General features: G+C 46.2%; 1 protein-coding gene across 2 annotated transcripts in view; it reads left to right on the forward strand.

Moving 5' to 3' along the window:
- The window catches only part of LOC143769086 (uncharacterized), a 102100-nt gene extending 79285 nt beyond the window's left edge, over nt 1-22815 (forward strand). Inside the window, exons 2-6 of one of the 2 annotated variants that reach the window (XM_077257665.1) lie at nt 20158-20215; nt 20301-20375; nt 20496-20691; nt 20845-21018; nt 21822-22815. In XM_077257665.1, the coding sequence (XP_077113780.1) occupies nt 20158-20215; nt 20301-20375; nt 20496-20691; nt 20845-21011 (496 nt within the window). In that variant the 3' untranslated portion in view covers nt 21012-21018; nt 21822-22815. Of the gene's footprint in view, nt 1-20157; nt 20216-20300; nt 20376-20495; nt 20692-20844 lie in introns of both variants that reach the window. The other variant, XM_077257664.1, reaches the window with a different exon arrangement.
- The last annotated feature ends 1408 nt before the right edge of the window (nt 22816-24223 follow it).

The raw sequence follows: 24223 nt of genomic DNA on the forward strand, positions 1-24223 counted from the left end.
TAAACCTTTTGAGTAAAATAAAAATCACTTTTTTGCCTGCTGGAATGTGTGATCTCCCACTTTAGGCTCTCCCCATTGCAAATACCCTCCTAACTGCCTTATCTCCGCATAATACAAACATTAGTCATTGGGGCCCGACCTGTTCTGGGATTCCAATTCACAAGGTAGAGTTCAGGAATAAACACATTTATTGCTTCAGCCTTTCCATTTTCCTTATGTTGTTGTTGGAAACCTACTGTTTCCGGGAGTACTGCCAAAAGGGAATGCCTTCATACAGATTTAACCCTTGAAGCTGCACGACCTCTCAAAAAACAGATGTTATCATACTGCTCTCCATTTCTCAGTCTTTTTCAAACAGATGTGGATCTGTTCCTAGCACTGTGTATCACAGAATGCACTTGTTTGGATTTAGCAATTGTTTGGAAAAGCAAAAAATAATGTAAAAAAGAAAGACAATTTAATAAGTGGTGAAAAACATATAGAGAATAAGACGCAAATACTAAAGTAGCTAAAAAGGAGAAAATTACTCCAGAAAAGGGAGAAACAGCAATAATGGATCAAGGCCTATGTATCTGAAGGTACTCCATAAGGGTATGTGCCCACATTGCGGATTTCTGTGCGGATTTTTCAGCTCAGTTTTTTGAAAAATCCGCAGGTAAAACGCCCTGGGTTTTACTTGCAGATTGCCTGTGGATTTACAGCAGATTTCGTGCGTTTTTTTGTGCGGATTTCACCTGCATTTTTACCACTGCAGATTCCTATTGAGGAGCAGGTGTAAAACGCTGCGGAATCCACACAAAGAATTGACATGCTGCGGAAAATAAACCGCAGTGTTTCCGCGCGGTATTTTCCGCAGCATGGGCACAGTGGATTTGGTTTTCCATAGGTTTACATGGTACTGTACACCGCATGGAAAACTGCTGCGGATCCGCAGCTTCAAATCCGCTGCGGATCTGCAGCTTCAAATCCGCTGCGGATCTGCAGCCAACTCGGCAACTTGGGCACATACCCTAATCCTGCCACATGATTCTCTGAACTGTTATTGCTTGCAATATTTTGCCTTTAAAAGTTCAAATAATGACGACTGATTGAAACAGTTTTGGTCGATTAGGCTGGAGTCACACTAAATGTATGAAAAATCTGACCAACTCTCCCTGCCGGGAGTCGCACAAGTGTAATGCAAGTGTCATACGAGTGTTATACGAATGCAATCCGATTTTTGACACCTAGCATACAATTTCCATCCGAATGTAGTGCGATTGCTATCTGATTGCAATAGGATTTTAGCATGAGCTTTTACATAGAGCAATTCTCTAAGCCATTTACATATCAATTTCAATGGAAATATTCTTCAAAACACACATATATATATGATAGATAGATAGATAGATAGATAGATAGATAGATAGATAGATAGATAGATACCGTATTTTTCGGACTATAAGACGCACCGGACCATAAGGCGCACCCCAAATTTGGGGTGAAAATTGCAGAAAAAAAGATTTTTTATAAGATGGGGGTCCGTCTTATTGTCCGAATTTACAGTATCTTACCTGAGGGCTGGCGGTGGCAGAGCAGGGTCACAGGAGGCATGGTGTCGGCAGAGGTGGGGTGATGCGGTACGGCATGCACCTGAGCAGGGTCCCTTCCTGCTTAGGTGGGCGACGCCACGGCCTGGTGTCCATGGGAGGGTTGCAGCAGTGGTTACCGGCAGAGGTGCTGGGATGAGGAGGTCCTGGGATGAGGAGGTCCTGGGATGAGGAGGTCCTGGGATGAGGAGGTGCTGGGATGAGGAGGTGCTGGGATGAGGAGGCGCAGTGAGAGGTATGGCGTCAGAGGGGTCCCTTTCCCCGGTGAGGTGATGCAGCAGCCCGGTAAGCAGCAGAGCCGGGTGAATACTGTTGTTAGCGGTGGTGGCGGCCATCTTCCCGAGGCCGCGGGTGCGCAGATGAAGCGCTCTGCTTCCCGGGGCTTCAGGAAAATGGCCGCGGGATGCCGCGCATGCGCAGATGGAGATCGCGGCGGCCATTTTCCTGAAGCCACGAACTTCTCATCCCTCCTCATCCCCGCACATCTGCCGCCGCACCTCTGCCACCGTACCTCTGCCGCCACGGTAAGCCTGCATTGCGACTATTAGACGCACCCCCCATTTTCCCCCCTTTTTTGGGGGGGAAAAAGTGCGTCTTGTAGTCCGAAAAATACGGTAGATAGAATAATAGTCGGCAATTCATGTGCCGCGTAGTGTAAAATCATACAGTGACAGGTTAGAATAGATATGTACACATAGGATAGGTAGATATATAGATGTCAGTGACACATAAATGTATATATTACATAGATAGAAGAAAAGCCGGCTAGTGTATATCACAGCAGGAGCTGACAGCATAGAATAGATGGATTACACACAGTAAATACACACAGAATAGGTAGGTATATAGACGTCAGTGACATATACATATTTTTTTCGGATTGTAAGACGTACCGAAACATAAGACGCACCCCAAATTTTGAGGTGGAAAATAGCAGATGGGGGTCTGTCTTATTGTCCTAATTGAAGGTATCTTACCTGAGGGCGGGCAGTGGTACAGCGGGGTCACAGAAGGCATAGTCCCTTCCTCAGGAAGCCGGTGGCAGCAGAAATGGGGCAATGCTGCAGTCCGAGGGTGCGATGCTGCGGGTCCGGTGTCGGCAGTGAGGCAAAGCATGGAGCAGGGTCCCTTCCTCAGGAAGCCGGCAGCGGCAGAAGTGGAGCAATGCTGCAGTCCGAGGGTGCGATGCTGGGGTCCGGTGTCGGCAGTGAGGCAAAGCATGGAGCAGGGTCCCTTCCTCAGGATGCTTTCGGCAGCAGAAGTGGAGCAATGCTACTGTCCCTGGGTGCGATGCTGCGGGTCCAGTGTCGGCGGTGAGCCAGAGCATGGAGCAGGGTCCCTTGTTTAGGATGCTGAATGCATCACAGAGTTCCCCTACGGCCATCTTACTGAAGCCGTGGGCCGCCGGAAACTTCAGAAAAATGGCCGCCGGAGGCCGCGCGTGCGCAGATTGAGATCTCGGCGGCCATTTTCCTGAAGTATTCTAATGAAAGGACCCTGCTCAGGTGCACTCTGCACAGCCCACCACCGCAGCATCGCCACACCTTTGCTGCAACCCCCCGCTACACCTGCATTCGCACTATAAGACACCCCCCCATTTTCCTCCCAAATTTTTTCTGGAAAAAGTGCATCTTATAGTCTGAAAAATACAGTGTTTAATTAATGAAAGATTATTTTTCTGAATAAATCTCATGGGCTCCCGAGTAATTTTCTTAACCAGCAGTGTGAAAGTCAAGAGTTGGGGGCCGATATAGTCTGGGAAGGGGGTAATACCCATGGAGCTTCCCCAGCTATTAATATCAGCTCACAACTGTATACTTAGCCTTTACTGGCTATTAAAATGGAGGACCCTAAAAAAATGGCATAGGGTCCCCCTATATTTAATAACCAACAAAGGCTATGCAGACAGCTATGGGCTGATATTAACCCCTTCATGACACCAGCTTTTTTCGGTTTTGCATTTTCGTTTTTCACTCCCCTTCTTCCCAGAGCCATAACTTTTTTATGTTTCCATCAATATGGCCATGTGAGGGCTTATTTTTTGCAGGATGAGTTGTATACTTTTGACCAACACCGTTGGTTTTACCGTGTCATGTACTCGAAAACAGGAAGAAAATTCCAAGTGCGGTGAAACTGGAAAAAAAGTGCAATCTCACACTTGTTTTGCTAAAACTGACCTGCCATTATGATTCTCCAGGTCATTACGAGTTCATAGACACCAAACATGTCTAGGTTCTTTTTATCTAAGTGGTGAAAAAAATTCCAAAGTTTGCTAAAAAAAAAAAAAAAAAAAAAAGAAGAAAACAATTGCACCATTTTCCGATACCCGTAGCTTCTCAATTTTTCGTGATCTAGGGTTGGGTGATTTTTTGCATGCCGAGCTGACATTGTTAATGATATCATTTTGGTGCAGATACGTTTTTTTGATCTCCCGTTATTGCATTTTAATGCAATGTCGCAGCAACCAAAAAAACGTTATTCTGGTGGTTTGACTTTTTTATCACTACGCCATTTAGCAATCAGGTTAATCTTTTTTTTATTGATAGATCGGGCGATTCTGAACTCGGCAATACCAAATATGTGTAGGTTTGATTTTTTTGTATTTTGAATGGTGCTAAAGGGGGGTGATTTAAACTTTTTTTTATTTTTTTTCATATTTTTAAAACTTTTTGTAAATTTTGGCATGCTTCAATAGCCTCCATGGGATGCTAGAAGCTGCCACAACTTGATTGGCTCTGCTACATAGAGGCGATGATCATATCACCCCTATGCAGTAGAATTACTGCATTGCTATGAGCGCGAGCCACAGGGTGGCGCTCATAGCAATCCGGCATCAACAACTATAGAGGTCTCAAGAAAACCTCTGGTTATTATGCCGATGCGCCGATGCCCCCCGATCACATGACGGGGTTCACCAGTGTGCGCATTACGGGCCGGAAGCTCTTGTTAAATGCCGCTGTCAGAGTTTGACAGTGGCATTTAACTAGTTTATAGGTGTGGGTGGATCGCGATTCCACCTGCGCCTATTGCGGGCATGTCAGCTGTTCAAAATAGCTGACATGTCCCGGCTTTAATGCGTGCTCACCGCCGGAGCCAACTTCAAAGCAGGGGTTCTGCCCTCAGATGTACTATTCCATCCGAGGGTAGAAAGGGGTTAATAGACTATTAAGGGGCCATGAATACTGCCCCCCCCAGGCTAAAAACATCAGCTCACAGCCGCCCCAGAAGAGGCACATCTCTAAGATGTGCCAATTCTGGCACTTAGCCTCGCTCTTCCCACTTGTAGCTGTGGCAACTGGGGTGTTGATTGGGGTGTTGATGTCACCTTTGTATTGTCAGGTGACATCAAGCCCCAAGGTTAGTAGTGGAGAGGCGTCAATAAGATGCCCCCATTACTAAACCCATAGTCATATCGCATAAAAACACACACTCAGAAAAAAGTCTTTTAATTGCAAGAATGACAGACTCCTTTAATAAATCTTAATTAAACCATACTTACGACCTCACCCATTCCACCGACGCCATTGTCGTCTGCAAAGGAGTTAAAAAAAAAACAACAATATTCCTCACCTTTTCGCAGAGATGATGATACTCCATTTGTCCTACGACGGGTCTAGCTCTGCTACATCTAGATGGCAGGCTGCATGGTGCGACAATACAGCCTGCCATCCAGCAGAGACACTGAGCAGAATGTGCTCAGTGCCTCCCTGTGAACGCCTATTCCCTGTCTGACCACATCAAGAGTGTGAGAAAGGACTCCTGCTCGCGGAGCCGTCAGACAGGTCATGCGAGTTCACAGACAATGAACTCACTTCACCTTTCTGACATCAGCGCGAAGAAAATGCTTCCAGAAAAATAATCTTTTATTAAATACATGTACAGTAAACTGCAAACACATTGTATTAATTGTATTGCTCACAGACATCTGTATATGTATTTAGTCTATGTGTATATACTGTATGTAACTCATCTCTTCTATCCTGTCGGCTCCTGCTGTGATTTTACAGTACATGGCTGCTGAATTGCCAGCTTTTCTTCTATCTATCTATGTAATATATATACATACTAGAAATAGGCTCGATGCTATCGCATCAGGAGTGCGGTGAAATTAACGTCGGCTGCACAAGTAAAAATAGACGTCACTGCTATTCCCCACGCAGGCGCAGTAGCGTCGCTACCGCGCATACGCGGGTAGAGCGCACAATTTTGGCTGTTACTGTGCATGCACGGGAATGGCGGTGGTGTGAATGTCACTTGCGCAGACGCAGTTCATGGCCGCAAGGGGGTGGCGCATGCACAGATGGTGATCTCGGGACCAAGATCTCGAGAGATGAGATTTCAGCGCTGAGATCTCATCTCTCGAGATCTTGGCCCCGAGATCACCATCTGCACATGTGCCGGCCATATTCCTGGAGACTACCGCACATGGAACCATGGAAGTGTCAGGCTCTGGCTTGTCGCAAAATGTCGGCAGAGCCCTAGGCAGCACCGGACACCCACGCAGCACCGCAGGGCATTTCTTGTAACGCTCCTGTGCTGCGGTCAGGGAGTCTTTCAAAACTTTTGATTACGTTGCAACACCGCCACTCTGTCTTGAACTGCCGGTACCGAAATAGCAACCGGAGACCTAGGCAAAATATTTGGATGATATCCCAGATTGGCGAAAAAAGGCGTTACCTTCGTGGAACTGCTCTGTGAGTTGTTATACGAAAATTCCGCTAGTGGAAGTAGCTTCAGCCAATCATCCTGTAAATGACTGACGTAACAGCGTAGATATTGCGCCAAGGTTTGATTGGTCCGTTCAGTCTGCCCGTTGGTCTGAGGGTGGTATGCAGGAGACAAGCAAACGTTAATATGGAGCGCAGAACAAAATCCTTTCCAAAACCTAGAGGTAAATTGTATTGCCCGGTCAGAGATGATCTCATCTGGTACCCCATGCAGCCGGAAAACGTTCTGGATAACCAGATCCACTGTCTCTGTAGCTGAGGGAAGACTGATGCAAGGAATGAAATGAGCAGCCTTCGTTAAACGGTCCACTACCACCAAAATAGTATTTTTACCGCCAGAGGTGGGTAACTCCACAATAAAGTCCATCGAAATAGACCCCCAAGCGCGAGATGGTACGGGTAGTGGCTTAAGAAGGCCAGTAGGTGAAACACGAGGAACTTTGTACTGGGCACAAACCTCACAAGAGCGGACATAGTCATTCACATCCTTCAAGCAGGTAGGCCACCAGAAAAAATTACTTAAAAATTCCTGCGTCTTCTGTACCCCCCGATGACCAGCCAATACGGAGTCATGGATCAATTTGAGAATTCGAAGTCTTACAGCCTCAGGGACATAAATACAGCGATCTCTAAGCCATACACCATTCTGAAATACAAGATTCACATTGTCAGGTGGGGCAGCAAGAAATGCGTCACCATCATAGGCCAGCTTGATCTCCTCCCACAAGTCCCGGTCCTGGAGCACTCCTATGAAATTGGCATCAGACAAGATGGTCTTAGACGGGGTCCCAGGCACGGAGTCCATTGTGTGGATTCGGGATAGTGCATCGGCTTTCCCATTATGTGAACCTGGCCGGTACGAGATGATAAAATCAAACTGGTTCAAACTCCACATAGCTTGTCGAGGAGAAAGACATCTGGCAGACTTAAGGAATTCCAAATTACGGTGATCTGTGAGCACTACTACCTGTTGAGTTGCTCCCTGCAAATGGTGTCTCCATTCCTTAAAGGTGGAAATGATTGCCAAAAGTTCCTTATCTGCAATATCATAGTTCAGTTCAGCAGATGATAACCTGCGAGAAAAGAAGGCACACGGGTGCAGCAAACCTTTGTCTCCGGTTCGTTGTGAGAGGATTGCTCCCAGTGCACAGTCAGAAGCATCCACCTCCACGACAAAGGCAGTGCAGGATCCGGGTGTGTCAATATCGGAGCCGTGGTAAAACAAACCTTGAGGCGATCAAAGGTTTCCTGGGCTTGCGAAGACCATACAAACTTCTTCCCCTTCTTAGTGAGGAGAGTGATGGGACGGACAATTTCTGAAAAATTCTGGATAAAACGTCTATAAAAGTTAGCAAAACCAATGAATCGTTGTACCTCTTTGATGTTTCCTGGTACCGGCCAATCTATGATCGCCTGGATCTTGCTGGACTCCATATTCAATCCCTGGGGAGAAATAACATAGCCTAAAAATTGAATCTTGGAGCAATAAAATTCACACTTTGAGTTTGATGTACAAATGATTATCTCTCAAATGTCTGAGCACGGTCTTGACATGTTCCTGATGTTCTTGTAGTGAATCATAAAAAATCAAGATGTCATCCAGGTAAATTACTACATAATGATCCAGTAAATCCCTGAAGATATCGTTGGCTAAGTGTTGGAAAGCAGCAGGAGCGTTACAGAGTCCGAATGGCATCACTAAATATTCAAAATGTCCCTACCGACATCTGAAAGCTGTCTTCCATTCATCTCCGGGACGTATACGGAGTAAATTATATGCCCCGCGAAGATCTAATTTGGTAAATATTTTAGCTTGGCGATCTCTCTCCATCAATTCAGGAATTAACGGCAATGGGTACCTGTCACGAATGGTTACCTTGTTTAGCTCCCGGTAGTCAATACAAGGTCTTAGAGTGCATCTTTCTTCTTTACAAAGAATATGGGGGCTCCCGCTGGTGAAGAGGATGGTCAGATAAACCCCTTGGCTAAATTCTCATCTATGTATTCTCGTAATGTCTTTAATTCTGGAGCTGACAACGGGTAAACATGGCCGAAAGGAATCGCTGCCCCAGAAAGCAGCTCTTTGGGGCAGTCATAAGGTCTATGTGGAGGAAGTTGGTCTGCCTTCCTCTTGTCACAAATGTCTGAGAATTCCTGGTAAACCAGAGGGAGAGTAGATACCTGTTTCGTTTCCTCCAAATTCTGTGTAACTGGAGCCATTACCGGAGGACTGATGGTAGGGCTACACTTCGGAAGGAAGGATATCTCCTTGGTTTCCCAATTGATGTTTGGATTCTGTGACCATAACCAGGGAATTCCTAAAATTACAGGAAAATGGGGAGAAGATATTAACATAAAGGAAAGTGTTTCCTGATAGTCTGGTTCCATCTTACACTTCAGAAGCACCGTCTCCCGGTCTACTGGTCCGGAAACTAATGGAGAACCATCCACCGTTTCCATGGTGACTGGTGAGGCTCTTAGTTGTGTCTTAATACCATGTTCCTTGGCAAAAGAAGAATCCATGAAATTTCCACCTGCTCCAGAGTCTATCATAGCAGAACTTGGTATCCACTGTCCCTCCCACAGAATCTGAATAGGAAGAGGACAATGTGAGTATTTCTCCCCTTGATCTTTAGGGGAAGTCGGCATCACTGTTAAGGGAACCACAGCATCTATATGTAAACTGGTCTCCGAAACTTCTGACTCAGTGTCCGTATTGTAATAATCCCCTACTGCCGCCAACACTTTGTTAGGTCGCCTGGGACATTTAGGACAATTAATGAGGAAATGAGCCGATTGACCGCAGTAAAAACATAAGCGCTCACGAAACCGATATTCACGGCGTTTGTTACTCTCACGGTTTTGTAGTGAGTCCACTTGCATAGGCACCTCCTCAGCTTCCGGCGGGTTCTTGCTGGTAGTTTCCCTAGACGGAAGAGTAAAATTAGTGATGCGATTCACAGCTGCCTATTTCTCTTGTCTGCGTTCAGTTAGGCGGATATCAATACGCACACAGTGTTGTAAAAATAACTCAAACTCCTGTGGAGACTCTGAGCGAGCTAGCTCATCCTTGATTGTACTGGACAACCCTTTCCTAAAAATTGGCAATAAAGCATTGTTATCCCAGTTGGTATCCACTACTAACCTCTTAAATTCAGTAATAAATTCTATGACTGAACGTTTTCCCTGGCGTAAGGAAAGCAAGGATTTTTCAGCGGAGGCACGGCGGTTGGGATCATCAAACATTTGCGCCATAGCTGCCAGAAAATCATCCAAATTATTTAGACGGACATCACGAATTTCAACCATAGGATTTGCCCAAGCCAGTGCCCGTGATGTCAACAACATAATAATACATAGTACCTTAGATCTATCAGACTGATAGTAGGAGGCATGTACATCAAGAAATAATATGAATTGATTAACAAACCCGCAGAATTGACTTCGGTCACCATTAAATCGGAAAGGAGGCAATTTAGGCATACTGGTGGGTGGTGTATGCTGAACAGATGGTGCATGCTGAGCAGGTGGTGTAACATGAGCTTCTACCAAGGTACATAAATCTTGGAGAGCCTGACCAAACACCTGCGCATTGTGGTTAGCCCGGTAGTCCATGTCTCTAATCTTACTTTGTACAGCCGCCAATGCTGCAATGAGTTAATCATAGCAAACATCTTGTCTACCCGTGTCTCTGTCATTGACCCAGCAGAATCCTTTTTTTTTAGGCTGGAGTATCCTGTAATACTATTGTAGGAACTCAAGGATTCTGATAGCATGGGGCAATGAACAGACAGAGATGGGTTTCTTTAGTGCAAAATAGTGTATTTGTACAACAGCAATAACACCCAAAACAATATACTGATAACCCACAGTGTCCTAGAATGAAATGAGTCCTTCAAACAAATACAGCAAATCGGCAGAGTTCTTAAGGCAGAGTCCTCAGCAAGGTGATCAAAAGGTGAGTGTGACAGGTGATGTGGTGCAGATCCAAACACTGTCGGTACAGAAAGAGTCAATTCCAGGTATGAAGTAAACACAGGGAAGTCCAGAACAAGTCCACAAGTTCATCCCAGGTGTGACATGAACACGGGTAAGTCCAGAAGTTCAGAAACAAGTTCAAATTAAAGTATTATACTGGTGTTGTTTCCAACAGCTCCCACCGGGGGGAGTAAATGAAGGATTAAGTAGCAACACTCAGTCCAGAAACAAAGGTCCAAAACATAGTTCCAAAAATACAGTTCTTACCAGGAGGAATGAACCGAGGGTTAAGTTCCAAGTCAGCAGACTAATGATAACATAGAGAGTGTAGCTTACATATGCAGGAAATGTCCAGAGCCAGAGGTAGAGACACACTCAGAACCAGCAGCTGAGCTGAAGGAGAACAAAATCAGAATACTCCAGCAAAGAGGCTAACACCTGACCCAGGTTTTAAACAAACAAACAGGAAGTAGGGCAGACAAAAACAGCAAACTCCATCTTACCTTTGCCTGACATTGCCATCTCCGTGTGCGGTTCCACCATTACTCCCAAGCAACATGCCCACTGCCTTGGGGTCATCCTTGATTCCGAGCTTTCATTCACCCCCCACATCCGATCACTGGCTCGCTCTTCTTATCTGCATCTCAAAAATATTTCTAGAATTCGCCCTTTTCTTACTTTCGACTCTGCAAAAACTCTTACTGTCTCACTTATTCATTCTCGTCTGGACTATTGTAACTCTCTACTAATCGGCCTCCCTCTTACCAAACTCTCCCCACTCCAATCTGTCCTGAATGCTGCTGCCAGGATCATATTCCTCACCAACCGTTACACCGATGCCTCTACCTTGTGCCAGTCATTACACTGGCTACCCATCCACTCCAGAATCCAGTACAAAACTACTACCCTCATCCACAAAGCACTCCATGGCTCAGCACCACCCTACATCTTCTCTCTGGTCTCAGTCTACCACCCTACCCGTGCCCTCCGCTCCGCTAATGACCTCAGGTTAGCATCCTCAATAATCAGAACCTCCCATTCCCGTCTCCAAGACTTTACACGTGCTGCGCCGATTCTTTGGAATGCACTACCTAGGTTAATACGATTAATCCCCAATCCCCACAGTTTTAAGCGTGCCCTAAAAACGCATTTGTTCAGACTGGCCTACCGCCTCAACGCATTAACCTAACTATCCCTGTGTGGCCTAATAAAAAAAAAAAATAAAATAAAAAATAAATAAAAATTAAAAAAAAACATAATCAGGTTCCTCGCATCATGTTCTCATACACTTTATGCAGTCAATAGCCTCTGTGTCTGTACTGCTACATACTTAGGCTGTTAACTGGTTCATGCAGCTTTACATGAACACCCGAGCCTTACACTATGGCTGGTCCGAATAACTAAAGCAATTGTTACCATCCACCTCTCGTGTCTCCCCTTTTCCTCATAGTTTGTAAGCTTGCGAGCAGGGTCCTCATTCCTCTTGGTATCTGTTTTGAACTGTGATTTCTGTTATGATGTAATGTCTATTGTCTGTACAAGTCCCCTCTATAAGTTGTAAAGCGCTGCGGAATATGTTGGAGCTATATAAATAAAATTATTATTATTATTATCTTAACAAAGGGCAAAATCATTCACAAGGTGACTTAGAAAACCCGGAATACTGACAACCACCTACAGAGAACAAATACAGCCACACCATGGCCAGACCACAAATTACCACCATAGTGACTGAATACTACAATACTGATCTTTAATAGAAAAACACAATACTGATATCACCGTAAGTGACATTATACACAGAAGATCTGCACTTAGTATACAGTGTCAGTTTACAGGTCATATAGTGATCACCAGTGACATTATACACATGAGCTCTGTAGATAGTGTACAGGTAATACAGTGATCACCACTAACATTATACACAGCAGCTATGTATATAGTATACAGTGTACAGGTAATACCGTGACCACCAGTGACATTACACACAGTAGCTCTGTGCACAGTGTACAGGTAATACAGCGATCACTGGTGACATTATACATAGGAGCTCTGTATATAGTATATAGTGTATGGTGTCAGCGTACAGGTAATGCAGTGATCACCAGTAACAATATACATAGGAGCTCTGTACATAGTGTCAGTGTACAATACAGTGATCACCAGTGACATTACACATAGGAGCTCTGTATGTAATATACAGAGTATAGCGTGCGTGTACATGTAATACACTGACTCATCAGTGACGTCGCTAGGTGAAGTCCTTCATCTGATTTTTATCTTCATCCAGCACAGACCACCATCATTTCTTCCAGCGAGGACTCGTCTCTGCAGGAAATAACAGTTATCTAGAGCACCGCTTGCAGAGCACATTGCTTCATCTTTTCCCAACTTCTACCCTGCACCAGATGAAGAAAAAAAGGCGACATATTGTCACTCTGCACAGTAACAGGACCCCCCATTGAAAACGGAATCCTTAAAACATAAAATAAATCACTGCAGTAATAATATCCCTTAATTAGCCCCTACAGTAATAATATTCCCCATCCTAGCCCCCTTGTGTCTCATTCCTAGCTCCAGCCCTATGTTCTCCCATCCTGGCCCCATATGTTCTCCCATCCTGCCCCCATATGTTCTCCTATCCTGCCCTCATGAATATCCATTCTGCCCACATGTGATGTCCCATCCTGCCCCATATGATCTCCCCATCCTGCCCCATATGATCTCCCCATCCTGCTCCACCTGTCTCCATTCTTTCTCATCTGTCTCCATCGTGCCCCATGATCCTGCCCCATGTGTCTACATGCTGCCCCATCGGTCTCCATCCTGCCCTGACTGGGTGGCGCGAGTGAGGAGATTGTGGCCCCACTGTGCCACAATCCAGATTACCTTGGAAGGGGTGTGACTAAGCAGCTACCTGGTTGTTCACTAGAGCCTCTGAGGGTGAGGTCAGGCTTGTGCGGCAGGTAGCTGCCAGGTACCACTCCAGGGCGGTGGCAGCTGATCCCACTGAGGGCCTGAAAATTAATAAAAAGTGTAGGCAAGTTCAGATGAGCACGACTGGTACTCTGGCAGGCACGGCTGACACTCTTGGCAGGAAGGCGGGCACGGCTGGCACTCTGGCAGGCAGGTGTGCATGGCTGGCACTCTAGGAAGGCAGGCGGGCACGTCTGGCACTCTAGGCAGGCAGGCACGGCTATCGGGATTGGAACTGGTTCGGGTAGGACAGGAACATGGCTGTTATGAGTGGGAAAAGGGAACAGGTAGGTACCACTTCAAACTGGAGGGGCAGGAACCGGTAGGAGCCAGAACAGACTAAAGGGCAGGATAAGCAGGGAGTGGAGCCAGAGCAGAGCAGAACCCCAGGATGCAGAGCAAAGCAGAACCGCTGGATGCGGAAGGGAGCAGAACCGCAGGATGTGGTGCAGAGCAGAACCACAGGATGCGGTACAGAGCAGAACCGCAGGATGCGGTGCAAAGCAGAACCGCAGGATGCGGTGCAAAGCAGAACCGCAGGATGTGGAGCAGAGAGCAGAGGAGAGCCGCAGAGTGCAGAGTGGAGAGCAGAGCAAAGCTGCAGAGTGCGGAGCAGAGGGCAGAGCAGAGCCACAGGTTGCGGAGCAGAGAGCAGAGCAGAGCTGTAGGTTGTAGAGCAGAGCCATAGGTTGCAGAGAAAATAGCATAGCAATGCCGCAGGTTGTGGAGCAGAGAGCAGAGCAGAGCCGCAGGGTGCTGAACAGAGCGCAGAGCAGAGCCATAGAATGCGGAGCAGAGCAGCTGACGCTAAGAGAGAGCCGCAGGATGCTGAGCAAGGAGCAGAGCCGCAGGATGTGGAGAAAACAGCAGAACCGCAGGATGTGGAGCAAAGAGCAGATCCGTAGAATGCGGAGCAATGAGCAGAGCCGCAGGATGTGGAGCAAAGAGCAGAGCCGCACAGTCTGGAGCAGAGAGCAGAGCCGCTGAGGCTAAGAGAGAGCCGCAGGATGGGGAGCAAGGAGCAGAGCCACAGGATGAGGAGCAAAGAGCTGAGCCGCAGGTGGCGAGACGGGAGCGAACACAAGGAAACACACAGCGGGATAGGGAAGGCTACAGACAGGGATACAAACGGACACAGGTATAGGACTTAGTTCAGACAGGGTCAGGTACGGGACAAGGCACAGAAACAAGGATTCAGACCAGGGTATGCAGACCTCCTGGGAGGCAGAAACATGAGACACAAGACACAGGTACAGGCCAGGGTATGAAGCCCCCTGGGTGGCAGACACGAGAGATCACGCAAGACAGGACCTGGCAACTCAGCAGCAAGACACTAACTGAGAAAGTACATTCCCCTAGGGGTGGGGAAGCCTTAAGTACCTGAGGTCTCTTGGCAATAGGTTTGGGACAGGTTTTAGGAAGGTGCACACAGTCACTATAAGAAACAGGAAGTGCCGGGGACGCCGCCCTAAGCATACAGCCCGAAGTGGTGAGTAAGGGTACGTTCACATTTGCGCCTTTGGGCGCAGCGTCGGCGACGCATAGCGGCGCATGCGTCATGCGCCCCTATCTTTAACATTGGGGGTGCATGGACATGCGTTGTCATGCGTTTTGTTGCGTTTCGCGACGCATGCGTCGTATCGGCGCACCTGGCGGGGCGCGGCCGACGCTACATGTTGCATTTTTGTAGCGTCAAAATTTTTTCAAAAAACGCATGCGTCGCCTGTGCGTCGTATTTGCGTTACAATCCCCATTAAAACCAATGGACAACGCAGAGGACGCAAGTGCGTGCGTCATAGTGCGTTGTGCGACGCATGCGTCGTTTAATAAAATAACAAAAAAAGTGTCTAGACGGTGTCTAGACAGTGACAAGACATCCCATATATGTATAAAGGTTAAAATGCATTGTTTGTCAATTGGATGCAGCATAGGACACAGACCAGACAAGCTCTCATCTGCTTTCAAGAGATGTAAGTATAGAATGTATCTGCGCATTTTCTTTGTGTTTTAGTTTTAAAAATTTTTTATTGCAAGTTGTGTATGTTTAACCCCTTCCCAACCTTTGACGCCACGTAGGCGTCATGAAAGTCGGTGCCAATCCGACCTGTGACGCCTATGTGGCGTCATGGAATGATCGCGTCCCTGCAGATCGGGTGAAAGGGTTAACTCCAATTTCACCCGATCTGCAGGGACAGGGGGAGTAGTACTTCAGCCCAGGGGGGGTGGCTTCACCCACCCGTGGCTACGATCGCTCTGATTGGCTGTTGAAAGTGAAACAGCCAATCAGAGCGATTTGCAATATTTCACCTATGAAAATGGTGAAATATTACAATCCAGCCATGGCCGATGCTGCAATATCATCCGCCATGGCTGGAAAACCTAATCTGCCTCCCCAGTCCTCCTTTCTGCCCCGTACTGTGGTCCGCTCCCCTCCGTCCTCCTGTCCGCTCCCCCCATGCTTCGATCCACCCCCCGTGCTCCGATCCCCCCCTGTGCTCCGATCTCCCCCCCATACTTACCGAGCCTCGCGGTGTCCGTCCGTCTTCTTCATGGGTGCCGCCATCTTCCAAAATGGCGGGCGCATACGCAGTGCGCCCGCCGAATCTGCCAACTGGCAGATTGATTCGTTCCAGGTACATTTTGATCTCTGTGATAAAACCTATCTCAGTGATCAAAATAAAAAAAATAGTAAATGAACCCCCCCTTTATCACCCCCATAGGTAGGGACAATAATAAAAATAAAGAAAATATATATATATTTTTTCTTCCCCCACTAGGGTTAGTGTTAGGGTTAGGGCTAGGGTTAGGGCTAGGGTTAGGGTTATGGCTAGGGTTAGGGTTAGGATTAGGGTTAGGATTAGGGTTAGAATTAGGGTTAGAACTAGAGTTAGGGTTAGATTAGACTATGTGCACACATGGTGCGGATTTGGCTGTGGATCAGCAGCGGATTGGCTGCTGCGGATTCGTAGCAGTTTTCCATCAGTTTTACAGTACCATGTAAACCTACTGAAAACCAAATCCGCTGTGCCCATGGTGCGGAAAATACCGCGCGGAAACGCTGTGTTGTATTTTCCGCAGCATGTCAATTCTTTGTGCGGATTCCGTTTTACACCTGCTCCTCAATAGGAATCCGCAGGTGAAATCCGCACAAAAAACACTGGAAATCCGGGGTAAATGTGCAGGTAAAATGCAGTGCCTTTTACCTGCGGATTTTTCAAAAATGGTGTGGAAAAATCTCACACGAATCCGCAATGTGGGCACATAGCCTTAGGGTTAGGGTTGGAATTAGAGTTAAGGTTGGAATTAGGGCTAGGGTTGGAAATAGGGTTAAGATTAGGCTTGTCGTTAGGGTTAGGGGTGTGTTGGGGTTAGGGTTGTGATTAGGGTTGGGATTAGGGTTAGGGGTGTGTTGGGTTAGGGTTGTGGTTATGGGTGTGTTGGGGTTAGGGTTGTGATTAGGGTTGGGATTAGGGTTTGGGGTGTGTTGTGGTTAGTGTTGGAGTTAGAATTGAGGAGTTTCCACTGTTTAGGCACATCAGGGGTCTCCAAACGCAACATGGCGCCACCATTGATTCCAGCCAATCTTGCGTTCAAAAAGTCAAATGGTGCTCCCTCCCTTCCGAGCCCCGCCGTGCGCCCAAACAGTGGTTTACCCCCACATATGGGGTACCAGCATACTCAGGACAAACTGGGCAACAATTATTGGGGTCAAATTTCTCCTGTTACCCTTGCGAAAATAAAAAATTGCTTGCTAAAACATAATTTTAGAGGAATTAAAAATGATTTTTTATTTTCACGGCTCTGCGTTATAAACTTCTGTGAAGCACTTGGGGGTTCAAAGTGCTCACCATACATCTAGATAAGTTCCTTGGGGGGGTCTAGTTTCCAAAATGGGGTCACTTGTGGGGCTTTCTACTGTTTAGGCACATCAGGGGCTCTGCAAATGGAATGTGACGCCCGCAGACCACTCCATCAAAGTCTGCATTTCAAAACGTTACTACTTCCCCTCCGAGCCCCGACTTGTGCCCAAACAGTGATTTACCCCCACATATGGGGTATCACTGTACTCAGGACAAACTGGGCAATAACTATTGGGGTCCAATTTCTCCTGTTACCCTTGTGAAAATAAAAAATTGCTTGCCAAAACATCATTTTTGAGGAAAGAAAAATTATTTTTTATTTTCACGGCTCTGCGTTGTAAACTTCTGTGAAGCACTTGGGGGTTCAAAGTGCTCACCACATATCTAGATAAGTTCCTTGGGGGGGTCTAGTTTCCAAAATGGGGTCACTTGTAGGGGGTTTCTACTGTTCAGGCACATCAGGGGCTCTGCAAATGTAACATGATGCCCGCAGACCATTCCATCAAAGTCTGCATTCCAAAACGTCACTACTTCCCTTCCGAGCCCCGACATGTGCCCAAACAGTGGTTTACCCCCACATATGGGTATCAGCGTACTCAGGAGAAACTGGACAACAACTTTTGGGGTCCAATTTCTCCCGTTACCCTTGGGAAAATAAAAAATTGTGGGCTAAAAAATCATTTTTGAGAAAAGAAAAATTATTTTTTATTTTCATGGCTCTGCGTTACAAACTTCTGTGAAGCACTTGGGAGTTCAAAGTGCTCACCACACATCTAGATTAGTTCCATGGGAGGTCTAGTTTCCAAAATGGGGGTCACATGTGAGGGAGCTCCAATGTTTAGGCACACAGGGGCTCTCCAAACGCGACATGGTGTCCGCTAACGATTGGAGCTAATTTTCCATTCAAAAATTCAAATGGCGCGCCTTCCCTTCCGAGCCTTGCCGTGCACCCAAACAGTGGTTTACCCCCACATATGAGGTATCTGCGTACTCAGGAGAAATTGCCCAACAAATTTTAGGATACATTTTATCCTGTTGCCCATGTGAAAATGAAAAAATTATACTAAAAATTTTTGTGTGAAAAAAAAGTACTTTTTCATTTTTACGGATCAATTTGTGAAGCATCTGAGGGTTTAAAGTGCTCACTATGCTTCTAGATAAGTTCCTTGGGGGGTCTAGTTTCCAAAATGGGGTCACTTGTGGGGGAGCTCCAATGATTAGGCACACAGGGGCTTTCCAAACGCGACATAGTGTCCGCTAACGATGGAGATAATTTTTCATTCAAAAAGTCAAATGGCGCTCCTTCCCTTACGAGCCTTAGGCCGGCCTCACACTAGCGAGTTTTACGGACGTATGAGCGCATAAACTACGTCCGTAAAATTCGCATTACACACGGCCCAATGAATCTCTATGGCCCCGCTCCTATCTGCCGTATATTACGCATCCGTAATATACGGTCTTGTACGGCTGTAGAAAATCGCAGCATGCTGCGTTTGTCACCGTATTGCGCAAAAAAATTGCCAATGAAAGTCTATGGGGGCGAGAAAAATACGGATTCCACACGGACCAGCAGTGTGACTTGCGATATATATGCAGCGGTGTTAGTGAAAAGCCGGTAATTCAATTGCCGGCTTCTCATTTCTCCTTCACAAACCCGACAGGATATGAGACATGGTTTACATACAGTAAACCATCTCATATCCCCCTTTTTTTTGCATATTCCACACTACTAATGTTAGTAGTGTGTATGTGCAAAATTTGGGCGCTGTAGCTGCTAAAATAAAGGGTTAAATGGCGGAAAAAATTGGCGTGGGCTCCCGCGCAATTTCCTCCGCCAGAGTGGTAAAGCCAGTGACTGAGGGCAGATATTAATAGCCTAGAGAGGGTCCATGGTTTTTGGCCCCCCCTGGGTACAAACATCTGCCCCCAGCCACCCCAGAAAAGGCACATCTGGAAGATGCGCCAATTCTGGCACTTGGCCACTCTTCCCACTCCCGTGTAGCGGTGGGATATGGGGTAATGAAGGGTTAATGTCACCTTGCTATTGTAAGGTGACATTAAGCCAGATTAATAATGCAGAGGCGTCAATTATGTCACCTATCCATTATTAATCCAATTGTATGAAAGGGTTAAAAACACACACACACATTATTAAAAAGTATTTTAATGAAATAAACACACAGGTTGTTTTAATATTTTATTGCTCTCTCAATCCACCTGAAGACCCTCGCTTGGCAAAATAATAAACCAACAATATACATACCTTCTGATGAACTGTCACGTCCCACGAAGTAAATCCATCTGAAGGGGTTAAATCAATTTACAGGCAGGAGCTGTGCTAAAGCACTCGCTCGTGCCTGTAAACCCCGGGTTCTGAAAGGAAAGCTGGGTGATCTGTACTTACATTGAGTCGCGGTGAGGCGCCCTCTGATGTATTTCTGGCGTTATATGATGGCGTGTCATTGTCTCTGGCCTTGTTGGTTTTATTGTAAAGTATGGTGGTCTATCCAGGATTTACTTTTCTTTTCCTTTTTTTTTTTTGGGGATGTTCTTTTTTTTTTTTTCTCTTACAATCTTTGGTGCTTTAAATGTATTTTGGGTTGTTCTGTGCATGCGGTTGTTCCACTGTGTTTTTTTTTAATAGAAATGTTTTATTTTGTTATCAGGTTCTGATGAATTTCAGGGGTTTATATGTAACCGTTATCTTGTTTTTTTTTGTTTTTTTTTTAAATTGTAAAGTATGGCGGTATGGATTGCCTTTTCTTGTGCCTTTCTGAAAAAAATTATTCTGTAAAAAAAGATATATGTGTCTTTTTTTGATTTGTACATAGGGGCTGTTGTTTATTTGTTTTGTTATCTTTTCTGGGACTGTTGTATTCTGCTTTTGCTATATTCTGCCATTGTTTTTATTTCAATATATGGCGGAGTGGTTTGCTCAGCGCTTGTTCAGTTGGCATTGTACTATGAGTGCACTGTTCGTTGTGGTCGTAATGTTAATGTGATAATTTTTTTTTTTTTTCCTTGCAGAATTTATCTTGTTACCATGGCCAGCGACTCAAGCCACACAACACCGCAGGGGAGTCCGGTGAGTACATGATCTACTGTTGCTTACTATTCGGTGTCATTTGTAGATGTGTTTTTTACTAAATTTTTTTTAAACCATTTTCCAGGCTTCTTCAAGTGAGGAGGAAGCGAGCCAGCAGGAGCAGCGACCTCGGGGCCAAGCTGTGGTGGCAAGACGGCAAGTAAGTATTTTTTCAAAAAAAATTTTTTTTTTTTTTTTTTTTCTTAATTTTTTTTTGTTTTGGGGGGGGAGAGCTATTTTTATTTAGATTGCAAACATTAATGTTTTACAATTATTCTAGGTTTCACAACGGGACCAAGATGAGGGGATAGATGTCGATATCATGGTCGCCTCTATCCAGGAGCGAGGCCCGTTGTGGGACAGCCGTGACCCCCGGCACGCGGACCAGGTCGTTTTGAGGCGTATGTGGGCTGAGGTGGCCAAATCACTGTGGGATGGCTTTGACAGAGCTTCATCCACGGACAAAGATAACTTTGGTAAGTATAGCTGAAACGCCGCTCTGACCCATCAGGCCAGGAACACAACCGTGTGTGATGTGATCAACTCCTGCAAGTTTGTTGCATCGCACACGGTTGCGTTATCATTTGAAAATGTTTCTCTAATATTTTTTTGGGGGGGCTTTTTCACAGTCAAAAAATTGAAGACAAGATGGCGTTCCATGAAGGACCGTTTCAATCGGGGCCTGCCTAAGGAGGAGGAACAGGCTCGTAGTGGGGCTGCTGCGGCAAGGACATCCACGTATAAGTACACCCGACTTCTACAGTTCCTGAGACCGGTCCTTACCCGCCGAGAATAAGTATTTAGTACCTATTCAAACACATCGGGTATTGTACAACATGCATGTTCACGTAGTATATTGTTCAGCCACGTAGTATATTGCCCAGCCATTTAGTATATTGCCCAGTGACGCAGTATACAGCACAGAGACACATAGTATATTGCCCATCCACGTACAATATTTCATAGTGGCGTAGTATATTGCCCATCCAGGTTTGTCAAAGTTTAAAAAAAAAAAAAATTGACACGGGAGACCTTCTAGTCCACGGCAGGTTCCATTCCCAGGGTTGGTCTGACCGCAGGACCTGTGATGACGTCTTGGTCACATGACCACGTCATGGCAGGTCCGACGATAAGCGTAAACCATGGCGGCCGTCACAAACGGCAACCATGGGTGAGTATAGCATGCTAATTTTTAAAATCAACATTTTTACATTTTTTAATATTGATGCGGCATAGGCAGCGTCAATAGTAAAAAGTTTGTGACATCAAGGTTTAACGGCGGCAACGGTTACCGCCGTGTTTAGCAATGACAGAGGGGAGTATGCGGGCGACAGGCATTCACTGCGGGGAGTAAGGAGCGGCCATTTTATTCAGGACTGTTCCCTTCGCTGATTGGTCTCGTCAGCCATGACAGGCAACTGGCCAGAACAATCAGCGAATTAAACCGTTACTGAAGGACAGACAGACAGACGGAACTGACCCTTTACAATTATGTAAAATTTTTTGATAGTGCTGTAGGATGCAATGTTAACTTTATATTACACAGGAGTTGGCGAATGTTAAATGTTATATTTTGTATACTAATGTTTTCCTTATGTTTTCACAGAACACACAGCAGCACCCTCGAGCCTGTTCGGCCATCTGGAGCGGTCCTTCATGAATCGCCATCTGACCCGTCACAGCCATCCCACAGCGAGAGCAGGCATGCACCACCATCTGGAGAACCGGCAGCCGGTCCATCTGGTGTTCCCCTGGCCGAGGCCTCTGGCGCTCCTTCTTTTGGCTATTCACGCCAGCGCCAGCGGGCCTCGGACAGGCCGCTAATGCTCGAATATTTTCATTTGGGCACGGTATTCCAAAATTGTTTCAAGGCGCTAGGAGATACAGTAGAATGGACACTGCTCTGGCCACTATCGACCGGCGCCTTGAAACAATGGAATCCGAGCTCATGAGGCCGGCAAAACATTTTTTTAGTGCCATTGCTAAGGACATGGTGGAACACCTTACACCGGAACTCCAGATTTCGGTGATGCAGGCCTGCAACAACGCCTATGTGAGTGCTCTGCAGCAGGCTAGGATCATTCAGTCAGCGAGTACAATGCCTGTTGTACCAACACTGGCAAGCATGACTCCTAGTCCTGCTGCAGAGCAACTCTACTGAGGTCCGGGTGCCGAGGGACGCCGCCACCGACACCGTCGCACCGAGCCGCCGAGTCCTGCTCCTGCCAGGCCCTCAAGTTCCCAAAGGCGGCGTCAAGAGGAACACCCAGAGGGAGACAGGAAGAGACGGAAACGGACAGCTACGGCGGCTCTGGCTGCTCCAACACCCACACCGAGCTCTCGGCCAGGTACAAGCCGGAGCAGGAGTAGCCAGAGCCAGTCAACAGTCATTCGCAGACTGGTCGTGCCTCCTCCCTCCCCTCCTGCGTTGGCAATCTCACCACCGACGGCCACAGGGTGGAGAGAGATACCGTCGAGTATTCTAGAGTATGGTTCCTCCTCATCCTCCTCCTCCTCTACCGACTCCCAAACCGGTGGATATCAGTCGCCCTTAATAGCCGACGTGGATACCCCTTGAATCTTTACCCCTTTTTTTCTTGTGTCCCCCAATAAAAAAGTTTTGTTTCAAAATCAATGTATTTTTATTGTAGTTAAATTAGTTGCCGGCAACTCACACCGTGCGCCGTGTACACAAATCTTTGGTTTTTCACACCTCATATCTGCAGTGTCAGCCACTATTTTATCAAGTTTTTAATCTCCATTTTTTCCGTGTCTATCATTGTACTATGAGGTGTTAAACACAAAGAGGATTAGAAAATATTACAATTTTAAAACATACTTGAAGGTAATGGGTCAGGTGAGGTGATAGCAATGGTCACGTGGCCAAGTGTCGCCACTATTTGACTCAGGATGTTTTCCAGCTTCCTGAGTTCAATAGTGTTAACTCACTAGAGTTGAGCGAACATGATCGGCTCCCTCCTTGGCAAGCTAACAGTTGCCGACTACTAGCATATGGAACAGGGCTTCCTTGAGTGCCGATTATGATCTGCATTTTTCCTCCACCGCAGCCGCATGTTCCGAGGCAGTGTGACAAGCAGAACCCATGCACAACCCAGGCCTATTTGTTGGCCTCGCTATGCATGTGTAGTGCCTACACAGCCGCGGCACATGCAGCTGTGGCGGCTGAAAACGGCTTCAGCCACCGCGATACATGAAGCCGTGTTCCATATGCAACTAATCTGCAAGCTTCATAGCTTGACAAGGAGGGAGCCGATCATGTTCGCTCAACTATAGAACACACGGCTATGTGAACATAAGTGGGGTGGTTTGGCAGAGTCTATTTGGGAACTGATTATAACCTGAGTACATTTTTTTGTGGGACACACAGTTGGTAATAAATGGACATTGGAATAGTTCAAAATATTTTTTTATTGACCACAACATTTTTTAAAAAAGGGGAGCAGTTTTTATAAAGGAAAGGCACAATACGTTTACTCAAAACACAACACAGTAGAAAACCTAGGTATATTACAAAATTGAAAGAACAATACCTAGCCACCCAACTGGTTACATGTCATGGACACAATACTGTTAATATCTTTAAATGTCTATATTTTCTTTGATTTTAATCACAATAAATTTATTGAAAGTTAAAAGCAGGATAAAGTAGAACTGTTAAACATAAACACTACACCATTTGATCTTGCCATGACACACGGCCAACATCAGAAACAAAATAGGAAGCAAATCGATCCCTCATCTGCCCAATTTCAACAGTTGTCCTCAGAGGATGATCTTGGTAATCGGGCAATGGGTTTGGTATGGGTTCATCTAGTTCCACATTCAGTGTCTCTTTAGCAATAATGTAATTGTGGAGCACCACACAAGCCTTCACCACCTCATCCACTGTCTCAATTTTCAGATTAATGGCGGATCCTAAAATACGCCATTTGGAGACCAGGATCCCAAAGGCGCACTCCACAGTTCTTCTGGCCCTGGACAGTCTAT

Source organism: Ranitomeya variabilis, chromosome 4 (genome assembly GCF_051348905.1).
Source record: "Ranitomeya variabilis isolate aRanVar5 chromosome 4, aRanVar5.hap1, whole genome shotgun sequence".
Taxonomy (NCBI): Eukaryota; Metazoa; Chordata; class Amphibia; order Anura; family Dendrobatidae; genus Ranitomeya; species Ranitomeya variabilis.